The sequence below is a fragment of the Melospiza melodia genome, chromosome 4, assembly GCF_035770615.1.
Source record: "Melospiza melodia melodia isolate bMelMel2 chromosome 4, bMelMel2.pri, whole genome shotgun sequence".
Taxonomy (NCBI): domain Eukaryota; kingdom Metazoa; phylum Chordata; class Aves; order Passeriformes; family Passerellidae; genus Melospiza; species Melospiza melodia.
In genome coordinates, this window is record NC_086197.1 from 79,633,407 (window position 1) to 79,653,577 (window position 20,171).

The 20,171-nt window shown below is 40.6% G+C and overlaps 1 protein-coding gene and 1 long non-coding RNA gene across 8 annotated transcripts in view; one reads left to right on the plus strand and one right to left on the minus strand.

Annotated features, from left to right (window-relative positions):
• The window catches only part of LOC134417733 (uncharacterized), an 83,173-nt gene extending 75,343 nt beyond the window's left edge, over nt 1-7,830 (minus strand). For 5 of the 7 annotated variants that reach the window (XR_010027622.1, XR_010027621.1, XR_010027619.1 and 2 more), the window contains exons 1-4: nt 7,418-7,830; nt 4,830-5,352; nt 2,809-2,885; nt 1,780-1,861 (exon numbers count right to left, since the gene is read on the minus strand). This is a non-coding gene — a long non-coding RNA (uncharacterized LOC134417733). Of the gene's footprint in view, nt 1-451; nt 912-1,779; nt 1,862-2,808; nt 2,886-4,829; nt 5,353-6,045; nt 6,156-7,417 lie in introns of those variants that run through there. The other 2 variants (XR_010027625.1, XR_010027620.1) reach the window with 2 other exon arrangements.
• A 139-nt stretch (nt 7,831-7,969) lies between these two features.
• Nucleotides 7,970-20,171, plus strand: part of CAPZA2 (capping actin protein of muscle Z-line subunit alpha 2) — a 31,954-nt gene continuing 19,752 nt past the window's right edge. The window contains exon 1 of the mRNA XM_063155317.1: nt 7,970-8,061. Within this exon, the coding sequence (XP_063011387.1) occupies nt 8,023-8,061 (39 nt within the window). The 5' untranslated portion in view covers nt 7,970-8,022. The remainder of the gene's footprint in view (nt 8,062-20,171) is intronic.

Genomic DNA, 20,171 nt, shown 5'->3' on the forward strand with positions numbered 1-20,171 from the left:
CACCCAGGTCCCTTTCTGCAGCACAGCTTTCCAGCATCTCATTCCTCAGTCTGTACCTACATCCAGGGCCCCCTTTCAGGCAGACAGAATACAGATTCAGCTCCCTTTTCCCAAAATCCTACACAGTCCTCCCACTGTGTCTAGCATCACACTTGGCCCTTTACACTACACTAAAGTACATTCATTGGCAGCTTTTAATATAGACTGCCTTAAACTAAAAAAGAGACCCTGAAATTAAGGCTGTATATCCTGCAGCAGGAAAAAAAAGATTACAATCTCTATGCCAATTGCCTCAGATTCCCTCCCACCCTAAGGACTCATATTTCACCGGGGTTTTTTGTATAGCCTGGTATCACTAATCTTTAATCCATAAAATATAGTGTCAGGCACGTCTCAGTTGACATTGGGCACACAGATGTGTGCAGCATGCACAGAAGTCAAGCACACATCCTTCAGACTTTGCAGCTTTATTCATCAGCTTCCCCCTGATATCAGGGGAACGAGTCCATTGACATTCATTTAAAACACTTCACTATTTGTTTTGGTTTCCCTTTTGTTTTGTTTTGGTTGGCCAAGAGAAACTCCTGTAAATGTTAAAACATAAAACCCTTGCTATGACATGGACCTGGCCCATTTTAGTCCATTCCTCCCCACCTTGTGCCATGGGCAGGATCAGGCCCTTGCCTCTGTCCTTCCCAGCCTCTGCCATGAGCAGGGCTGGTCACCAGCCTGTGACCCCACCAGGCTGTCCACCATGCACACAACTAAACCCCAATTTTGCCAGATTTAGAGAGCTGCAACAGACTTTTGTGACTCAGTATATTAACAGAGCATTTGAAGAATCCTTCCCTGGAACACAGCCCACAAGAAGAGACAGGCCATATTGCACGGAAACTGTGAAGGGCAATGTGCTGTAAGAAAAAAAATAACATGAACTCTGCTTCCCTTTTCTCCCTACCTTCCCATTTCCCCACTCCTTTTCTAGGTGCTCTCTATCTTCCCTGGCTCCCAGGAGAATCCCCAGCAGACAAGGCAGCGAGCAATGGTGGAATCAGTGGTCTGATGTGGCTCAGAGCACAGACTGTGACTAAAAGGAATGTAGAGCTAAACCTAGAAACAAGTGGCAATGAAGAGCTAAAACCACCAGAAATTAACACATACAGCTCCAACCATCTTGTACAGCACAAGGGGATGGCCAGAAAACGATGTGTGATGACACAAGTTGCATGAGGAAGCTGGACTCAGTTACAGCAGTTCTGTGTGTGAGCTCAACCAGGTTTAGAAACAGCTCTTCAAGTCACCATGTCAGCAAGCAGCACAGGAAGGCAGTTGTCCACCTGTGTCTTACACCTCCACCATCTTTCCTTCTAGGTCTTTCATAGGTTATCCAACTCTCATCTTCTGCTACCATTACATTCCAAGATGACTCTCTCTTGTCCTGTGTTGCACCTGAAACATCTATAAAGGCACCTTGCTGCTCTTCTTCCCCCTTTCCCTAAAATTACTTTTGAGGGCCACAAAAGTTTAAAAAACAAATAATAGGGAGACTAGAGAACCCTCTTCATCACACTTACAGATCTAGATATCCCACTTCCGCTTGTAGCCCTTCATCACTTCATCCTACACATCCCAACAGAAACATGAGAATTCCTTTTTTTGCTGCATTTCCTGATCTGACATGAGCGACTAAAACCAGAACTTCAAAATCTCACTGTGAGGAAGGAAGTGGAGCACAGTATTTGCACTAACTTTCCACAGATTGCAAAAGCCTGAACTTACCATTTGGGAGGCATGTGCACCAGGCTTTTCCTCAGACTGATACTGATCCATGTCAGTCAGGGATATCATTATAGCACAGCAACTGGAATTAAAACAGGCACAGGTATGTACAAATGCAGTTCTCTAAAAATTGGAAAACTGGTTAAAGTGCATGTGGAATAAAACTTTGTTCCCTTTCAGGATCAAAAGCATTTTCTTTGGTTTGAAATAATTCATCTAGATATTAAAGTTTTTTAGCGAGTTATTACTTACTACCAAAATACAGTTACAGTTCTGAGGTTTCTCATTCCCAGTTAGTCCCTACAAAAGGCTTTCTAAAGTGCCACAAAGAGGGAAATGACAGCTTTTTTTCGGAGTAAATGTAATGATTTATTCCTCTGTGCATTTCTTGAGCCTGGAGAAATGAAATCATTAAAATCAGACTTTTCATCTTTGCGTTACTTTTTTTCTGAATTGCTCTTCTTAACAAAAAAATTACTTCTTGGTGAATTGTTGAGGACATTATGGTGGGATGCATTTTCTCTGGGTTTGCATTAGATGTTTGTCAATTGTCTTCATGACAGCTGAGGGAGAACAATCCCTATAACGTAATTTACTGCAACAACAAAAAGTATTTTCCCTTTTTACAAACTTCTCAGGAATAAACAGATTTGTTAATCTAATCAAAAACTTATTCCCATTGAGATAATCAACAGTGGAAATACTTGGCGCAGGGAGTTCTAATTCTAATTAATTGTTGATTAATAATGCTTGTTCTGAACTTATTAAATTAATAATGCAATGGATAATTCCTGCACTAACTTTGTTACGCCTCTGATATTAATATCTTTCTCTTTGCAACAGACCTCTGTACCATTATAAACCAAATTCAGTGTAAAATTGCAGCCTCAGAATACGATAATGTAGGGGGTTTAAGTCAAACAGTTGAATGCTATCTTGGGACAATATATAGTGATATAAAACAACATTCTCTCAGACACACTGCACATTTATCTGTAACCTTCCTTGATTCCTGCTCATTTAATTTACCTGACCTTATCCACAGTCATCATCAGCTTCAGAATTCATGAGGGTAAAATCTTGGCTCTCTTGCAGTCTCAAATTTTCTATGACAACAGAAAATTGAGAACAATGCAATTACTACAGTCATATATAGGACTACTTTTGCTAAAGTCAAATGGCAAGATAAATTCTCCAGTATCTTTTACATCTAATGGGGTTTCACTGTGTTCCAGTGCAGTGTTAAGAAATGACAGAGCCACCAGGGAAGCAGATCTTGGGCTCTAAGGCCATGGGTGAGCCCTGGCTGCTACAAGCAAATTGCATCACTGTCTCAACCAGTCTTTAATTCAACAGAACACTGCAGAACAACAACAAAAAAGGGAAAGAAAAAAACAAACAAACAAACAACAAACAAAATAAAGCACACAAACAAAAGAAACGTGTTTTAATAGATCAGTGTGATTTTGTCAAGACACAACATGACAACTGTTTCAAAAGTACATAACAGAAATAATGTTCCTACATGAACATTCAGACACTGCCCTGACTTTCACAAGTATTCAGGACTTTTAATGAGGTCAGAAGCAAGTGTGCTCAAGGGCTTATGCTGTTTATCATTCACATGCCCAACATTCAAAACTAAAATTATTTTATTTCAATATCCAGCCTTCTCTTCCTACTATTTCTTCCAATATGTTCACAAGATCAAAAAGTAGGGCCCCACACCACTGTTAAGCAGCATGAAGTACCACTGACTCTGTGAGGCATTTTTCTCTACACTAGCCCAGAAATTCTCAGCTCTTTACTCACATCTGTTTGAATGGTTTATCTTTACTGAGATTTTATCTACATAAGACATGCAGTTCTACAGAAAAAAAAAAAAAAACAATAAAGGAATTTGGACTCCAACAGTGAATCTCAACTTCATTAAACAAATCAGCACATTTACCATTTCCTGTTGAAAAATAAAATTGCCAAACAATGTCTCCTTTAAAACGAAAGTAAATAAATCTAGAAGACTACACTTCCTTTTTTTTTTTTTTTTTTTTTTTTGAGAAAGGAATAACTAAAAATATAAGCAAGAACCAGGCTCAGTGAAAGGGAAGGAAAGGAATTTTTATGTTTTCTAATGGAGCTTTTCAAAATCAGACAGCTGCTCAAATCCTGTGAGCTACTGTTCTATTCCTGTAATAATTTGATGGCTGGGACAAGCAGTGCTCCAAGCTCCTTTACTCTCCTCAGTTTTGCTTTCTCAGTCTGTCCTGGTATAGAGCAGAGGCAAACAAACAGGTACACCAAAAGAGAGCGAGGCTGGTTCAGGTTCCCAGCCTGTTCTCTTCCTTTGTTAATCTCAATCCTGCTTTATCTCCATATTATCAATAGCTACTGATGCAGCATTCCTGATGTCTGAGTAGGAGCTGCAATAAAGGCAGTACAGAAGTACAGCCCTCCTGGTACAAAGTCCTTTGTGCATAAATATGTGATTTGCCACCTGGAGTTCAGCTTCCCTGGGGAGCACAGAGCAGTGCTGAACTGCAAGGGTAGTCCTCTCTCCTTCCCTTAGCTTTTTAACTTCAGCTGCCCCTTGTGCCTCCTTCTTTCCTTTTGATCTTTTAACAGTGAAAGGGGATTTGGCTGTCATAATACAGGTACCTAATATTTAGACATCTGGGTCTGAATTCATATAGACAATAACTTTGTCCCAAGAAAGGTGTCTCAACTAGGTCAGATGAATCTCACCTTTGGTTGCTTATTTCTTCCTGTTGATGGAAGCTGAGGATCATGAGCTGAGACTCAGGTGTTTATCAGCTAAGTATCACAAATACTCCCCAATGATCCAATTTTAAATACTCAATGAAATCTTTTTACAGATGATTCATTTGACCATTCCACTGATTCTGTAGCCTGTATTCTTCGGACATAGGGGATCTGATTGTAGGTTTCTCCAAATGTGTTAGTTATCTTTGCTGTCTTAGTATGCAAGCTTTTTAAAAGCCACAGTGTTAGCTAGTAAATGTAGTCTACAGTGGCCAACTTCTTTTCTTTACCTGTCCTTTGACTCCTTGAATGTATTGTTTGATAAGATTTGCAGATTTGCAAAAGGGCTGAATCCAAAATTCTCTAAAGAAAGAATCCTGATTTCCTTCTGAAATATAAAAGGAAGTAGTCAAGCAAAGAAGATTAGTGACTTCTTATAAAAATCTTTCATTACAGAAAATCTACAGAATGTAGTACATCCTCCAGGTTAAACAAGTAGGCCCCAAACACACCTCTCATGAGATTGTCCTTTGAGCAGATGCAATAGATAAAATGTCAATCACTTGCCTTGATAAAGAAGAATGAAAATGCAATTTATTCTTCTCTGCATTGTTGATCTCAATGTTCAGGACCAGTGCAGAAGGCCAGAGGCGTGCTGTGCTAACCACTGTCACCCCACTGCCAATCTTCAGGATGGCTTCAGCACAGAAACTGCACTTGTCTCAAGCCATACTGGTTGCCCTGCAGGGAGACCTTGCAGTGAGGAGCTCTGTGCTCTCCCTCCAATGCAACTCAAGGACCTGGGGTCTGGCTCTGCAGTCAATACAGAAAAAAAATGACAGAAGCAGTTCAGAAAAATAGCAAGGTACTTGATAGCTCTACTATGTCTGATCAGATTAAGTAAAACTCAATAGCTGTTGTTTGGGGAGTGAGTGGGTTGTTTTTATAATTAATTCATTTTTCCCCCACTACATCACTAAACCACATGCTGCTCATCAGACAGATCTCCTAGCCCATGGTGAGCTTCATGTAGTGGGACTAGACAGCTGCTAAGACATGAGCTAGCTAGTAAGCAACAGGATATTCTGCTGTTCTGTATGTGATTGTAGTGCAAATTAGCCTTTCATCAATGTGTAGAGACAACAACACATGAAAATATATGACTTTTGTATATGAGATTTTCTGATTGGAAATTGGCTGTATTCAATTTAAAACAGCAAGCAGAGATATACAACTTCACAGAAGATGCATTTAAATTCCAAACTAACTCATGTATCACTGCTATATCCAAAATCACTTCTCAATCTTGACAGACTTAAGCCCCATATCCTGAAATTTTCTCTGCATCTCCAGGATTATTTTCAGTCCTCCTTTAAAATCCCTCTGAAATTTCCGTATTCTTCCTGAGAAGACACACAAGCAGTCCAAAATACTTTAGTCACAAAGTTACATTATTTCTGCATGATTATTCATTTCCCATTAAGTCCTAAGGTCACAGTAAAGTACCTGTGAGGGTACTATTAAGAAGATTCACATCAGTTTCTATCTTGACTACAGGGTCCTCATCTGAATCATTCACTTCATCTTGTTCGTTTCAGCAAACTTCCAAGAAAAATCTGGTGTAAACATGGTACATCCAACAGACAGATCCATTAACTTACAAGAAAACTGTTCACATTTATCTGAGAAGATCTACCTTTTTGAACTATCTTCCTGATAGACATTAAATAAAGCAACCCCCATGGCAATATATGGCAATATCCCTCAGCTGGCAAACCCCAAGGTGTGTTAAAAATTAACAGAAGCATTTCACCAACCTCAGGCAGTTTCTCCTAAGACTCCTGGGTGGAAGTTATAAAGTACTGTTGCATGACACTGAATGCTGCACAATGCTGTTCCCTGCTACAGACCATTACCTTTTATTATTGAGATATAAAATCTATAATATATGCAAAATATTCAAAACCCAGATATCTCTTAGATACATATCTTCTGTTCTATACTTTACTCTAAATCTAGCAATGGTCTTGTCAAACATTAGCTTTGGTTGTCATTTATCTCGTTCCTCACATAAATACACTACTGTCCATTATCTTTGTCCTCCATGGCTTCAGGTATTTTAAATCTTTCTTCAACTGTCCTGAATCAGCCATATTTTCCAACCTATACATTAATTATTTTTACTTATTTTCATTTACATATTTTCCTTATATACTGACTTTCTTTGTGCCATTAGAATATCCACATTTGGCTTGAACCACTTTTTGTCCAACTTCACTTTCCTTCACTTTCATGTGGCAGTCCTCTCACAGCATCTGGAGTAACAGTCCTGAAAAATTCTACAGGTATAGGCATATTTTGTTCTGCTGCTCTTTGGCAGCATTTATGCAGAAATATTCATGCAAGAAAGACAGATGTGGACGAATTCCACAACATAACAAGATTCTCTGGCTTGAAGCTAGGTACATGCACACCACTAACCATGACTGATGTAGGTGCATCTCAGCACCTGTGATTTTCCCCTCAACGATCAGCTTTTCTTTGTTCATCATAACTGAGATGAAGTACACTGTGCTGGACATTAAGAAATTGTATTTGTAAATGTTTTCAAAGAGTAACCACTAGCCCAGAGGCAATCCTTGCAAGTCATCATCCCAAATCCCCGTGGAGTTGCAATGTCACATTGCTGGATGACATTCTTCACAATTTCTTAGTCTGGAGATAAAAAACTTTCAATCTACTTATTTTTCTCCCACTGACGCCATCCACGTCCAATTTCTACAGTACAAATCACTTCGCGCATTTCTGTCGCTGATATTAGACCGAGCTTCCCACAGCCTCCCTCAGCACCTGTGGGGTGCCCGGGCCCCGCACTCACTGAGCGCCCGCTGCCATGGGGCTGAAACCTGGACACTCTGCTCCTGCCTGGGGCTGGTCTCTTCTCCCAGGCAACCGGGGACACGACTGGAGGACACAGCCCTCAGCTGTGCCAGGGGAGGCTTATTCTGGATGTTGGGAGGGATTTCTTCACTGAGAGGGCGATTAGAGATGGGAATGGGCTGCCCAGGGAGGTGGGAGGGGTACCGTCGCTGGAGCTGTTTAAGAAGAAACTGGATGCGGCACTGATGCCATGGTCTGTTGAACAGGTGGCGTTCGTCACAGGCTGGACTCGATGACCTCAGAAGTCTTCTCCAATCTAATCTTTGAGAGTTTGACTTCTGGCGGCCCACAGCTCCATGTGCGGTTCAAACCCTTTCAGGATCCCCCATTTCCCATTCTCAACGCGCCCCTCCGCCCCGGGATCCCCGATCCCCCATTCCCCGTTCCCCGTTCCCAACGCGCCCCCGCCCCTCTCCGTCCCAGGCTCCCGGCCCGCCGCGCGCGCACGCGCACAGGGCGCCGCCCCCGCAGGGAGCGCGCGCGGGTCCCGCCCTTCCTGCCGGGAAGGAGGAGCGGGAGGGGGCGGCGCAGCCGGACGGGAAGATGGCGGACCTGGAGGAGCAGCTGTCCGATGAGGAGAAGGTAGGGATGGATGGATGGATGGACAGATGGATGGATGGATAGATAGGTTGCGCCGAGCCGCGCCGCTCTCCTGTCCTCCGGGCCGGCGGCGCTCCCGTTTCAGCGTGGCCGGCAGGCGGGCCCGGCCGCAGCAGGGGCGGGCGGAGGGCCGGGGCTGAGGCCGGGGCAGAGCCGGCCCGGCCCGGCCGCATCTCCCGCCGCGCCTTGTACGGTGCGGGGCCGGGGCCCCGCGGGGGCGGCTGGCGCTGCTCGGCCGGTCCCTGCGGCCGCCCCCGGCCGGCGTGCGGGGCGCGGGGCCGGCGGGGAGCGGCAGGAGAGACGCGGAAGGGCTCTCCCTTCCCCCACCTCCACTTCCCGTTCCCCAGGCGCCGGGCCCCTGCCGCCGGCCGCTCCGAGGCACCGGCCTGCCGGCCCAGGCAGCCCCGGGAGGAGGTGGGATACGCGTGAGCTACGGGAGGAAGGAGCCGAGGGCATGAGGAAGGCTGTTTTGCTTCCTTCTAGGAGGCAGAAATTGGGGAAGTGGGAGTTCAAGGAGCAGAGGGACTGTGTTAGGGATGTTTCACGTACTCTTTTTGCAGCAGCTGGAAACTCAAATTTAAGGTGGATTTTTCCAGAAAAGTCTGAAAAGGTGCCGGGTGTTTTGTGAGACCTCAGTTATCGCTGCTCCTTGTCATTCTCTGGGGGATTCAGCTTCCCAGCAGCTGCCCGTTTCCAGGCTAGGGTGTGGTGTTTCGTGTGCATGGTGCACTGCCTTTATGTAATGCATGCTCTTCCTCACTTTCCCTTTAAAAACTCACATTTTCATGTCTGTGGAAGTTGTGAGATGACGCAAATGTGGAAGGCATCAAAAAATGATGTTTCAAACTTATTTGAAGTTACAAGGATGTCTAAAATATCCAAGTGGTTACAGTAATACAGGTTTTCTGTTTGACCCTGTTTTATAAGTAGAGATGCACTGGTATGCCTAGGAGCGCATAGCACCTAGATCTTGCTATCCTTTTCCCAAGAGGTTTGAAGACTCTGCCTTCCTCTACTTAATTCTCATTCCAAGGCCACCTCTCTGTTGATACAAGTAGTAATGTCATCCAGAAGTGTAAGTCATAATTGTGTTTTTTCTAGCCCCTTATAGAAAATGCAAGGAACACTAATCCAGTACATTGTTCCAGAAGGTATGCTGAAAATACTTTTACTGTAAGTTATCTTGCCATCAGTGAATGGTTAAGATTGGAAGGGATCCTTGGAAATCATATTGTAGAGTCATCTAGAGTAGGCTGGCCAGTACAGTGTGCAGGTGACTTTTGGAAATCTCTAGGGATGCAGACTCCAGCCTCCTTGGACAACCTGTGGCAGTGCTCGGTCACCCTTGTAGTGAAAAAGTGTTTCCTTGTGCTCAGGTGGCACCTCCTATATTTCATTTTGTGCCCATTGCTTCTTGTCCTGTCAAATAATAAAAGACAGAATGACAGCTTTGTCTGTGTATGATCTTGGCAGCACTGCCTGTGCTTTTGTGGCTGATGGAGTTAAGTTCTGAACTTTCTTCCACTCACTGATTTTGTTTTTTCTTTTCTCCGAAAATAAATGCAGAGACTCATAGAGACCCTTCCTGCCTTGGTATAAGTGAATAGAATGAGCACTCATCCATTGTAAATTTAAATTGATTTCTCTAGTAGTCCCATATAAAATTGATTGTCCTGTATGAGTGGAATTTTCCAAGCCTGAGAGTCTGTTTTATTGGCTAAGAAACCAAAGATGGGTAACACTGCAAACTCAGGGAAGATATACATGTGGCAGTATACATGTGATACCTTAAGATTTTATTTCTGATGCATTAAGCTGTGCCATTGTTGTACAATAAAATTGTTATTTCAAGTATTCAGTTCTACTGAGCTTAAAAAAAATGAGCTGAATGGCATTTGACAAACACACCCTTCTCACTCATCCAGTTGGGACTATAAATAAATGCAAGAGTAGATGCAAAGATGCAGACATCGATTTTCATGAGAAATAAATCACATTGCTCCTTTATATACTTTCCTTTCATGATACAGAACTGGTAATATTGAAGACTGATGCAGATGATGGTGGTGATGTAGTTTTATAGATAATTTCAGTAGAGACATAAGTAGAACCCTGAAACTCCTCAAGGAGGAAAGAAGGTGAACCAAATAGCAGAACATTTTTTGTCTCAGACTTGTAATAATGGTGTATGAGCACAAATAACTAGGAAATTGAGTGATGTAATGATAGGGCAGGTTCAGAAAGGTCTTTGATTCATATCTTACTTCATGTTAGTCAAAAGATTTGAAGTGTTGCAAAGGCAGTAGGCAGTTCCATGTACCTTACTATTGCTGGATTTAAGGTGACTGTGTTTAGCTGTAGCACAATTCACGTTTAAAACCAGCAGTGTTCGGCATAATTGAGAATACAGAAAGGGCATAATTGGAATAATGCCAAACCAGATTGTTACAGTTCAGGTAAATGATCTTTAAAACCAAGGAAAGAGAAGAACCAGAAAGAGCATTTCAATATTCAAGACAATTTTGAACTCAATCTTGTTCCTCAGATTCCCATTTTTAGAGAGATTTTTGAAGCCTTGTTTTTCTTTCAGTGATGCAATGTGTGTTGCATCATTGCAACAATACAAGGATTATTTGTAGCAAATAAGGTGTGTAAGGTTTGTGTGGATCCAAAGATCTGAAGCTGGACCATTGCCAGTGAAAGTTTCTGGTTTTAGCATCCAGGAGCAGCAATTTTTCAGTGCTAAAGACAGCTTTTGTGATCCACAGTGTTGCATTATTCACATAGGTCACTGAAAGTTCAGAAGCTTTTAGGTATGTTGAATAACATAAGTTTGTTTGTTTATTGGTTCCGTTCGTTTATTTAAAAACAGGGTGTGAGAGGTGGAAGCCTTGAAGCCCTGAACTCTGGAGTGGCAGTCACCACTTCTGCACCCTTCCTATAGATAATGCATCATTGCTTAACAGGGTCTGAATGCAAGATCTATTCAGCTGTTCAGGATATTTGAAGTAGTTTTGTTAAAGTCTAGTAACCATTTTTTGCAGTTAAATTTTATTCCATTTTAGCTAGAAATTCTTTTCTTACCTTTGTAGCTACAAAAAAACTAATAAACATGTATGAAAATATTTGAATTAGCATATTAGCATAGTGGGAATATTAAAGATACAATTTATCTATATGAGTGTAGGCCATAATTACTGAAAGATACTGATTTTACTGTAAAAGTTGCATTTGCTAATGTAAACACTCATTTACAAGCAATGGCACAAATGAAAAACAGCACAGAAATCAGTTAAATCCTAAAACTAGTGTTCTCTAGTCCATTTTTGGTGACTTGAAGGGACATGTTTTCTGTAGGTTTGGTTGGGGTTTTTTGTTTTTAATGTGAATCTACAAAGCACAGGAGTTAAATAGCTGTGTATGACTTGGGATACAGCCTCAGAAAATCAGGATGCCTTCAGGGAGAAAAGGACAACACATGAAGTTTTTAAATACTAAATTAACTCTTGCATTCCTTAAAATGCTGAACATAATAAACATGAGAATTGTCAAACTTTTATTTTTTAAAGGAACTACACCTCTTTCACTAAGTTTATATCTCAGTAGTTTGACTTTTTTGGAAAGATGGGGTTTAACAGTGTCATTAGAAGAAAACTTCACTTACAAAGAGGAAGTAGTCCCATTTGTGAAAGTGAGCCTGGATGGCTTCCAGGTATTTCCTGGTGCATTGGGTAACTTTGTAACTTCTTTAATTTGTAGATTTTGACACCTAATTTACCTAATAAAGTTAAACTAAACTCTGCAGTGTAGTTTTGTCAGATTAAGGAAAACCCACTTCTTATGTCAGTGCTTTGGAATGAGGAGTCTGTGCCAGTAAAATGAATCTCTCACCTGCAATGTTGTCTTTATAGCATAATACATTTACAGCAGATTGCACTTACATGTACAAGCCCACCAGTGTGAAAGGCTCAGGTACTTTTCTCAATGCAAATATAAACCTTTTTCCTAAAACTACTTTGAAAGCATTAGCAGAATTTTTGACAGAAAAAAATGGTACTTTCCTAGTTTACATGTGTTAAAGCAATTCCGTTGCTCTACATCATTCATTTTGAAAGGATTTAGACTTCTGACTTTCAGAATTGTGTCAAATGAGACTGTAGATGAGTAGGAGGTGCATTTGAATAACCCTTTCTGGGTATAATTGCACTGTAATCTATAAAGTAAACTTTAAGTCTTACAAGTGTCCTTGATAACATTTTGATGAAATTCTTTAGTAAGAATGAGGAAGTTAGGAGTGCTTTTCAGACTGCCCCGTAATTTTGAATATTGGAGCCCTTCCAAGATTAAAGATTTTCATGTCCATCTCAGGATATGTATGAAAATATGTGTGAAGATAGAATGTTGTCTTGAGTTAGTTTGGTTTTGTTTTTTTTTAACTAAAAATGCATCAATACCATTGAGATTGAAGGATAGATATCTGAATCAGTTTCTTGGGCGACTGTTGAACACTGTCTGAAGAAGTGATCATATATTGTATGTGTAACTGCAAATAATAACTTGGTTTGCTTCTACAGTCAGACTGGCTGGAAGAAGTTTCTGAAGGCAACTCAAATGCTGGTTAGACAGAATGGGCCAGCTGAGATAAGGTTGCTTAGGGACTTGCCCTTTGAGTTTTGGGTATTTCCAGGACCAGAGACTGTACTAGCTCTCTGGGTGAGGTGTTGCAATGTTTGTCTAAGCCCACGGTCAGAAACTTATTCTAATTTCTAATTGTTGCAACTTGTGTGCAGTGCTGCTTGTCTTTTACTGTGTACCTCCATAGTAAGTTACTGTGCAAATCAAAATTGTTTGCCTTTTGACAAGTGAAAAGTAACTACTTGAAGCTTGATGATGAATCCAAATGAAACCTGTTATTATAAATAAAAGATCAGTGATTTCTAAAACTTCAGGTCATATAGTCTTTCCTTAGTACTAGCTTGGAGAAATTGGGTACCCTTTGGGGATGATACTTCTACCATGTTAGGGAGTATTGGAGTATTCACAATGCAGTGGCACCTCAGGACCATCAGAAACCCCCTTCTTGCTGTCTTTGTACCCTCAAAACTTCTTTGAGAAGCTTGCTACCTAGGAAACCTCATAGCTCAAGTGGATAAGAGATACAAATTGAAGCAAAAATAGAGTAATAGGACAAATTATTGGTAAATACAGAGATGAAACTGGAGACATTATTTTATGATATAACAGATATGATTTTATTGCCTACCAATACCATCTTCAACCTACAAGTTCTGCTGTGAAATTCTATTTTCAGTTAGTTTCAATATTGGCAGTCAATAAAGAACAGGAAAAGGGTAGCTTTAGCTTTTAGCTGCATTATTTAGCAAACCCCTGCATTTTTTACAGGCAGCCCTGTGTACTATTCACTTTCAGGTTCTGGGAGTGGGATGTAAAGGAGTTGGAAGTGCTCGTTGAGAAATGAAAGCAGGTTTTTGAGCATGCGGCAATTACTTTTTTAATCCTTGAGTAAAAAACTTCTGAAATGTAAAATACTTCAAATACTTTCTTAGCTTGACAGAGGGCATTAACACCTTGAATAGGTAACTCAGAGAGAGAACTGTAAGATGCTGGAATTGGGAGGGGGAGATGTTACAGTTGGGGTGGTTTTGGATTCCATCCACTTGCATAGAGCAAGCTCTGTTATGTTCATTTTCTCTCACCCCTGCTATTGAATCTGGGCTTAATGCCCTTGAAGTATCTCATTATAACAAATTATCTTGGTGTAGAAGATATAAAAACTTTAAAAACTTGGGCTTTGTAGTAGAAGAATACTTTGCAAATATGAACCAAGTGCTTTTTAGCTTCCATTGGATACCACTTTGTAAAGACTGCTGAGAGAGTCTGCAGCTGAGGATCGTGTGTTGATGTCCCTGTAACAGGACATCTTGGGTTTTTGTGGGAGATGGCACTGTTGGTTTCTTTCTTTGTGAAGTCTTAGTTAGCCATTTCTTATGCCATTTACTTCTCAAATAAAACTTAATGCTTTTGCTTTTCATTAAATGTAAAATTTTACTACTTTTTCAGTTTTAAAGAATGACTTTTGCAAGGAAATAATTTTTTTAGGCTGTTTTCTATCTGTTCTGTAAGCTTAGGTATGAAGTTGCTTGGCTACAATTGTATATATAATTATAAATAGTTGTGTATATAATTATAAATAGTTGTATGTAAATATATACATTATACAATATATACATAAATAGCCGTGTATAAATATATATGTAATAAAATGTTTTCAATTTTATATGCTCAGGAGTAATAAGAATAACTACAGAATAACAGGGGGGAGATTTATCTTTTTTTTTTTATGGTTAATCTTGTGTGTTACTCAAATAACATCCTTTGCTTTCATATTCCTTTTTGCTATCTGTGTCTGATGCAGTGACTTTCAGAAGTCCTGTTTTAAGTTTGGGGTTTTTTAAATCTTCTTAATATGATGTGGTGTGTAAAGTGATTTTAACATGGAGACTTTTATGATATTTAGCTCTTCTTCTGCTGAAAGGTCTCACAGTGAAGCATCCACCACCTTTCTGAGTGGTTATTTTTGTGAAAATAAATCTCATTATTGAAAGAATGCAGCTAAATTACCACGTTGTGTAAGATGTACTTTTTGCAGCTTTGTGAAGGGCTGGTATTGTTACATATTTTTAAATACTAGTGCATTAAAAATAATTGAGGAAAACACATGTTTTCCAGATGCAGTGTAGCTTTAGGCATTACAATTAAGGAAATGTCTGTTCAGTCAAAGCCATAGGTATGGAATGTGCCCCTCCTTTCCTGTGCCACAGAACCACAGGGTTTTCCTTAGCTCTTTTGGAAGCAGAAGTGAATTGGATACTGCAGAGAATTTGCAGTTGAGCTCGGTAGGAAGGCAGTGGCAGCACTATGTTTGTATTCATTCCCTCTCTACCAGAGTTGCTGCCTTTGTTCCATGTTTGTGTGAGATGATGATGCATGTTTTGGGATGCTGTTCTGCTGTTTGAAGTTCTACCCATGGGTATGGTGAGGTTTCATGAGATGCTGTGAAGGCAGATTGCTGCTGACAGGGGGTAATTCCTTTCTCACAGTTTTGTTCTCGGAGCTTGTCCAGCTGTTTGAAGGCTTTTTTGCCTCACTAAACTGTCAGCAGCAGGAAGCAATGATAATTATTTAAAGCTCTTTTTTCGCTAAATTGATTATCTTTGCCACCTTCTAAAGCTGTTCTTTAGGTTGATCAATCTGCTTGTCTGAATACTCACAGAAGTAGATGAGTGCTGATGATACATAGGAGTTTGTAAAAATAGTGCTCTAGGGTCCTGGGAAGTATCTAACCTAAAGATTTAATGAGCAATTGGAGCCAGTACTACCAACTACTGGTTACATGTTCTTGAAACACTGAAGGGTTTACAAAGTCAAGAACTATGTTGATGTTTGGATAGAGCATCAAGCATTGTATCCTACAGGTATTTGAACCTTAGACTGTGTTCCTTTATGTGTAATGTATGTCAATGGAAAAATTCATTTTGGGTGATAGATGTCAAAACAGTTTTGCTTTTTAAGGAACAGCAAAGGTGCATATTGAAAAATGATGGTACAGCTTTTACTCAAACTCAGAACTAAGTAAAACTAGGTGTTATGTCCAGTATCACTCCAGTGAGTACAAACTATATCCCTTATTTTGAGTGTGACTTAGAGATCTTGAGAGAATTCAAACTTGCCTCATTTACCTGATGTCTCTGTTAATATTTATGAGACTTTGAGCTAATTGTGAGAAAACTCTGTAGCCACCTGTAAACAGAGTTAAGTGGGTCAGTAACCCATTTGTTGCAGATAGGTTTTTAACAAGAGCTACACAGAAGGCATGACTGAGAACAGAGCTCTAGTCTCTTCTGTTCCTGGAGCTCCCTTCTGGATGTGATATCTCATCATCTTTTTTTTTTTTGCCAAACAGATTTCTGTGAGTGGGAGATTTATTGTGTGTTGTAAGATAGCACGGGTACCCTCAGGAATCCTGAATGTAAATGCATGATGTACAATGCTTTGAGCCTGCTGTAACAGTGATAAAAGTAACTTTGGGAAGCTCTTTTCATTTCCCTGTGATTAGCAGCAAAGTTGTCTTTGAGTGGAAATTATTGTGGGAATCTTTTGCACACCCTCCATCTTCCTCCCCCTCCCAAATTTTCATGCATTTTCTTAGGTTAAAAGGGCTTTTAGTATCTATTTCACTATTTCATTTTTATTGCTGTGGAGCAGTGAACTTTAACCTGTTGGGAGTGTAGAGGAAGGGGCGGGTCTCGCTGCTGCCAAGAGTTCACAGCTGAATTTCTGAATCTGAAAGAAGAGATGAGTAGGAAGGAGTAAGGCTGAGTATATGGTTTCAGTCTCCTGTTTATCAGCATGTTTTTGCCGTGCAGCACGGATGCTGATTGAAGGAGTGAGCTGTCAGGGTGCCTAGCAAACAAAACCACGGAGTTAAAAGGGGCAGAGAAAAACGGAAGAGGGAGAGTTTTCATGTGGCTGCCTGTGCTAAAAGCTGCCCCCAGCAGAGTGGGAGGAGCGGGCTGCCGTGAGGTGACGGCGGCCCTGCGGAGCCCGGCGGTGGGAGCATTCCTGCTCCTGACCATATATAGGCACGGACCGCGCTCGGGCTGCGCTGCTCCGCCGCCGGCGCCCCTCAGGGGCACGGACAGGAAGAGCCATCTCGGGGCATTGCACACCGCTATGCAGCGCTTCTGAAAGATTGAATAAACTTCAGAGTGCCTCGGGCTGCAAAAGATAGAGGAGTAGGATTTCTCTTATGTATCAGATGGGTATCATGCGTTGAGAAAAATGAAATTGTGAAATAACGGCAGAAGTATGGGAAAAAAATAGATTTAGCATAACTGCCACCATTCTGTACATTACTACATTGCTCTTTGCTTGTGAAGTCTGAAAACTGCAAATATTGTTGTAACTAAGTGTAGGAATTTGTTGATAGATCAGTTGTTTTAATCCCTAGCAGAATGAAGAATTAGGCCTAATACCTAATGATTGTATTAATCACATACAACAATCCTGTCATTTTCTCTTTTGCTAAGCTTCTCTAAATTTTTACCTTAATTGAAATAGTGTATAAAATCAATAAGCTTTGAGGTTTTTAGGTAGGTTTAATAAACTTTCAGCTGATGTGATAAGGTAGCATTTGACTTGTGAAATTTGAGGTAGGTTTGATAAACTTCTAACTGATGTGATAGGTAGCGTGACTTCACTTGAATTCTGAAAGTAAATCTTGCTAGCTCTTACCTACTGAGAGCAGACTTCAATTTAGGCAAGACTGTGAGTGGTGTAAATGTGGAAACTGGATAAAGAGAGTGGCTGCAGTGCGGAATGCTTCCCTTCTGTTTCAGAAGTCATTTTTACACTTTTTTTTTAACTTGCTGTCAGCTTCTGTATGATTTGTCCAAATTAATGCTCAAAACTGCACAAAGACACGATTCATAAAAACATGTGTAGATGGGGTTTTTTTGCATTCAAGAAATTTAATGTAGAAAACACATGGTTCCTTACACAGGTTTGTGGTAAAAGCTGTTTTTTGTAAACCACTGGTGATCAGATGTTCTGGATTAGTCTGAAGTTTATAATTTTTTGCTACCCTGAAGACTTGAAGCTGGAAACTAACTCAAATCTCCATCGATAAAACACTATCTTAAACTTTAGATAGTGTTTTGGGAGTAACTACAGTAATAAGTGGAGAAACTTCAGATATTTTATGTCTTCGAGTTTTCTAAAGAAAGACTCAACTGTAACAATTTTTGTTACTTGCTGATACATGTATAAGTTTCTTGTACTGTGTGTAAAGGGGCAGTTCTCTTGAATGGAAAGAGGTTTTGTCATTTGAATTCATACAATATTATGATGTTTCTGTTTTGGCTTGTGTAAATCAATTTTTAGAAGTCTCAATGCATTGGAAAAAATCAGCATTTATTGCAATTGTAATGCACCTGATTGGTTTTCTTAACAATTTTCAGCAGCTACAACTTCCTATCTCAATTTAACTAAAGAGCAGTTTAGTTTTTTTGCCTGTCACTTTGTATTACAGGTTATGTGCATTTTTAATTTATCTTGTTTTAGTTGCCCATGAACATCATATTTTATATGGACTACCCCTTTGTTTTAATTGTGCTTCCCTAAGTGATAGCTGAGGCTTTTTGCTGCCAAAAGGGAGAGATCTTCATCTCATAGAGGTTCAGGGAAGTGCATTCATTTATCCTTCAGTGTCAGTCTGAAAAACAGAAACCTCCTTTAGAGCATGTATTTCTGGAAAAATTCAGTGGCAATAAATCTGTAACTGCTTTTCAGTACTGATGTGTTAAGTGAGACTACTGGATTTAATTCTTTTATATGGGCTTCCTGTATGTATTAATTGGGGAAATAATGGCTTTATCAGATACTCATCACAGAGAAATTAATTCAGTTTAACTGCTGAAGGAAAGTGGATTACTTTTGAATTGGCTTCACAAAGGCAGGTGAGCAAAATACAAAGTGTCTTAGCTGACACACTCTCAACTTCTGAAAACGTTAAATTTTTTTGCTTTTGTGAACATGAATATACTTTATACTTGATGAGGTATTAATTGCAAATTTGCGTGATTGTTTATCTGTTCTATAAAATATTTCAGCTATGATGAATTTTCACACAAAAACTATCAGTGAGCAATTGAATTTACTTGTGAAATGTTTGTAAAAAGTAATGTCTAGTTTGGTCTGTCGTGATGACATCTGTTACACCTGAATGCTTTTGAATGAATGTTACTTATAGTGTAGCTAATCTGACTGATAAGAATAGTTCTTACTGATAGTGAAAAAAATAAGCAAAACCAGATTTATATTACCAAAGCAGCTGAAAATGAGGTAGTGGTGTAGTTTTAGTATAAACCTTATGTCTCACCGTACAGGTGTTACCAGTTAAAGCACGTGGTCATTCAGGGTGCAGTTTGGACACCCACGTTTTGCTTCATTTTGCTTCTATAGCTGCTGCCTGCCCAAAACTGACGGACCTGTTGTTTCACAACTCCAAATGTCCATAAGTCTTGTTTCTGTGCTTGCCCAGAGCTAACCTGGCCTTGGCAGGGGTAAGCAGTCCTGTTCACCTGAAGTCAAGGAATCAAGAAATGCTGTTCCTTCATCTTGAGCTGGGAGTCAGCCCAGCGATAGTCACGCTGAAATCACACAACTAAAAGCACAAGACTCGCTTTTCAGGGCTGATCCGTGACCCTGTTAATTGCTGTCATGGTTTAACCCCACACAGCCACTCAGTCACTGCCCCACCAGTGGGATCAGGGAGAGAATTGGAAGGGTAAAGTGGGAAAACTCATGGGTTAAGATAAAGACAGCTTAAGGAAAGCAAAAGGTGCGCATGCAAGCAGAGCTAAACAGGGAAATAATTCACTGTTTGCCATGGCCAGGCAGCTGTTCAGCCATCTCTAGGAGAACAGAGCCTCATCACATGTAATGGTGACTTGGGGAGTCAAATGCCATCACTGCAAAATCTCCACCCCTTCCTCCTTCTTCCCCCACTTTATATACTGAGCATGATTTGATATGGTGTGGAAAATCCTTTGGTCAGCTGGGGTCACTTGTCCTGGCTGTGTCTCCTCCCAGCCTCCCATGCCCCCCCAGCTTCAAAGGAGACAGTCCAGGTTGCTTTAATAAGTAGCCATAGAAGAAGGTCCTCTTGCCTCTCTGCGTCTCCTTGGAAAAGGGTAAACTTTGTGGCATTCATCTCAGGATAATGCAAATTCATGTTTACATGGAAAGAGGAGTTCTGATGGTAGATATTTGAGGTAGCAGACAAAGGCTGTCTGCAATCCAAAGTGCGACATTTAGGTTAGAAAGTTTGGAACTGACAGCTTTTCCATTTCCCTGATCCAGCTCTGAATGGTCATGTTCTGTTAGTGATCTGAAAGCTGCTGGGCTGGTCACATGGGATCTCATGGGGGTTCAGCACTGCTCATGAGGCAGATAAGTGCTCTCCCAGGACACTAACTTGAACCACCTCTCCTGGAGACCTTTGTCTGAAA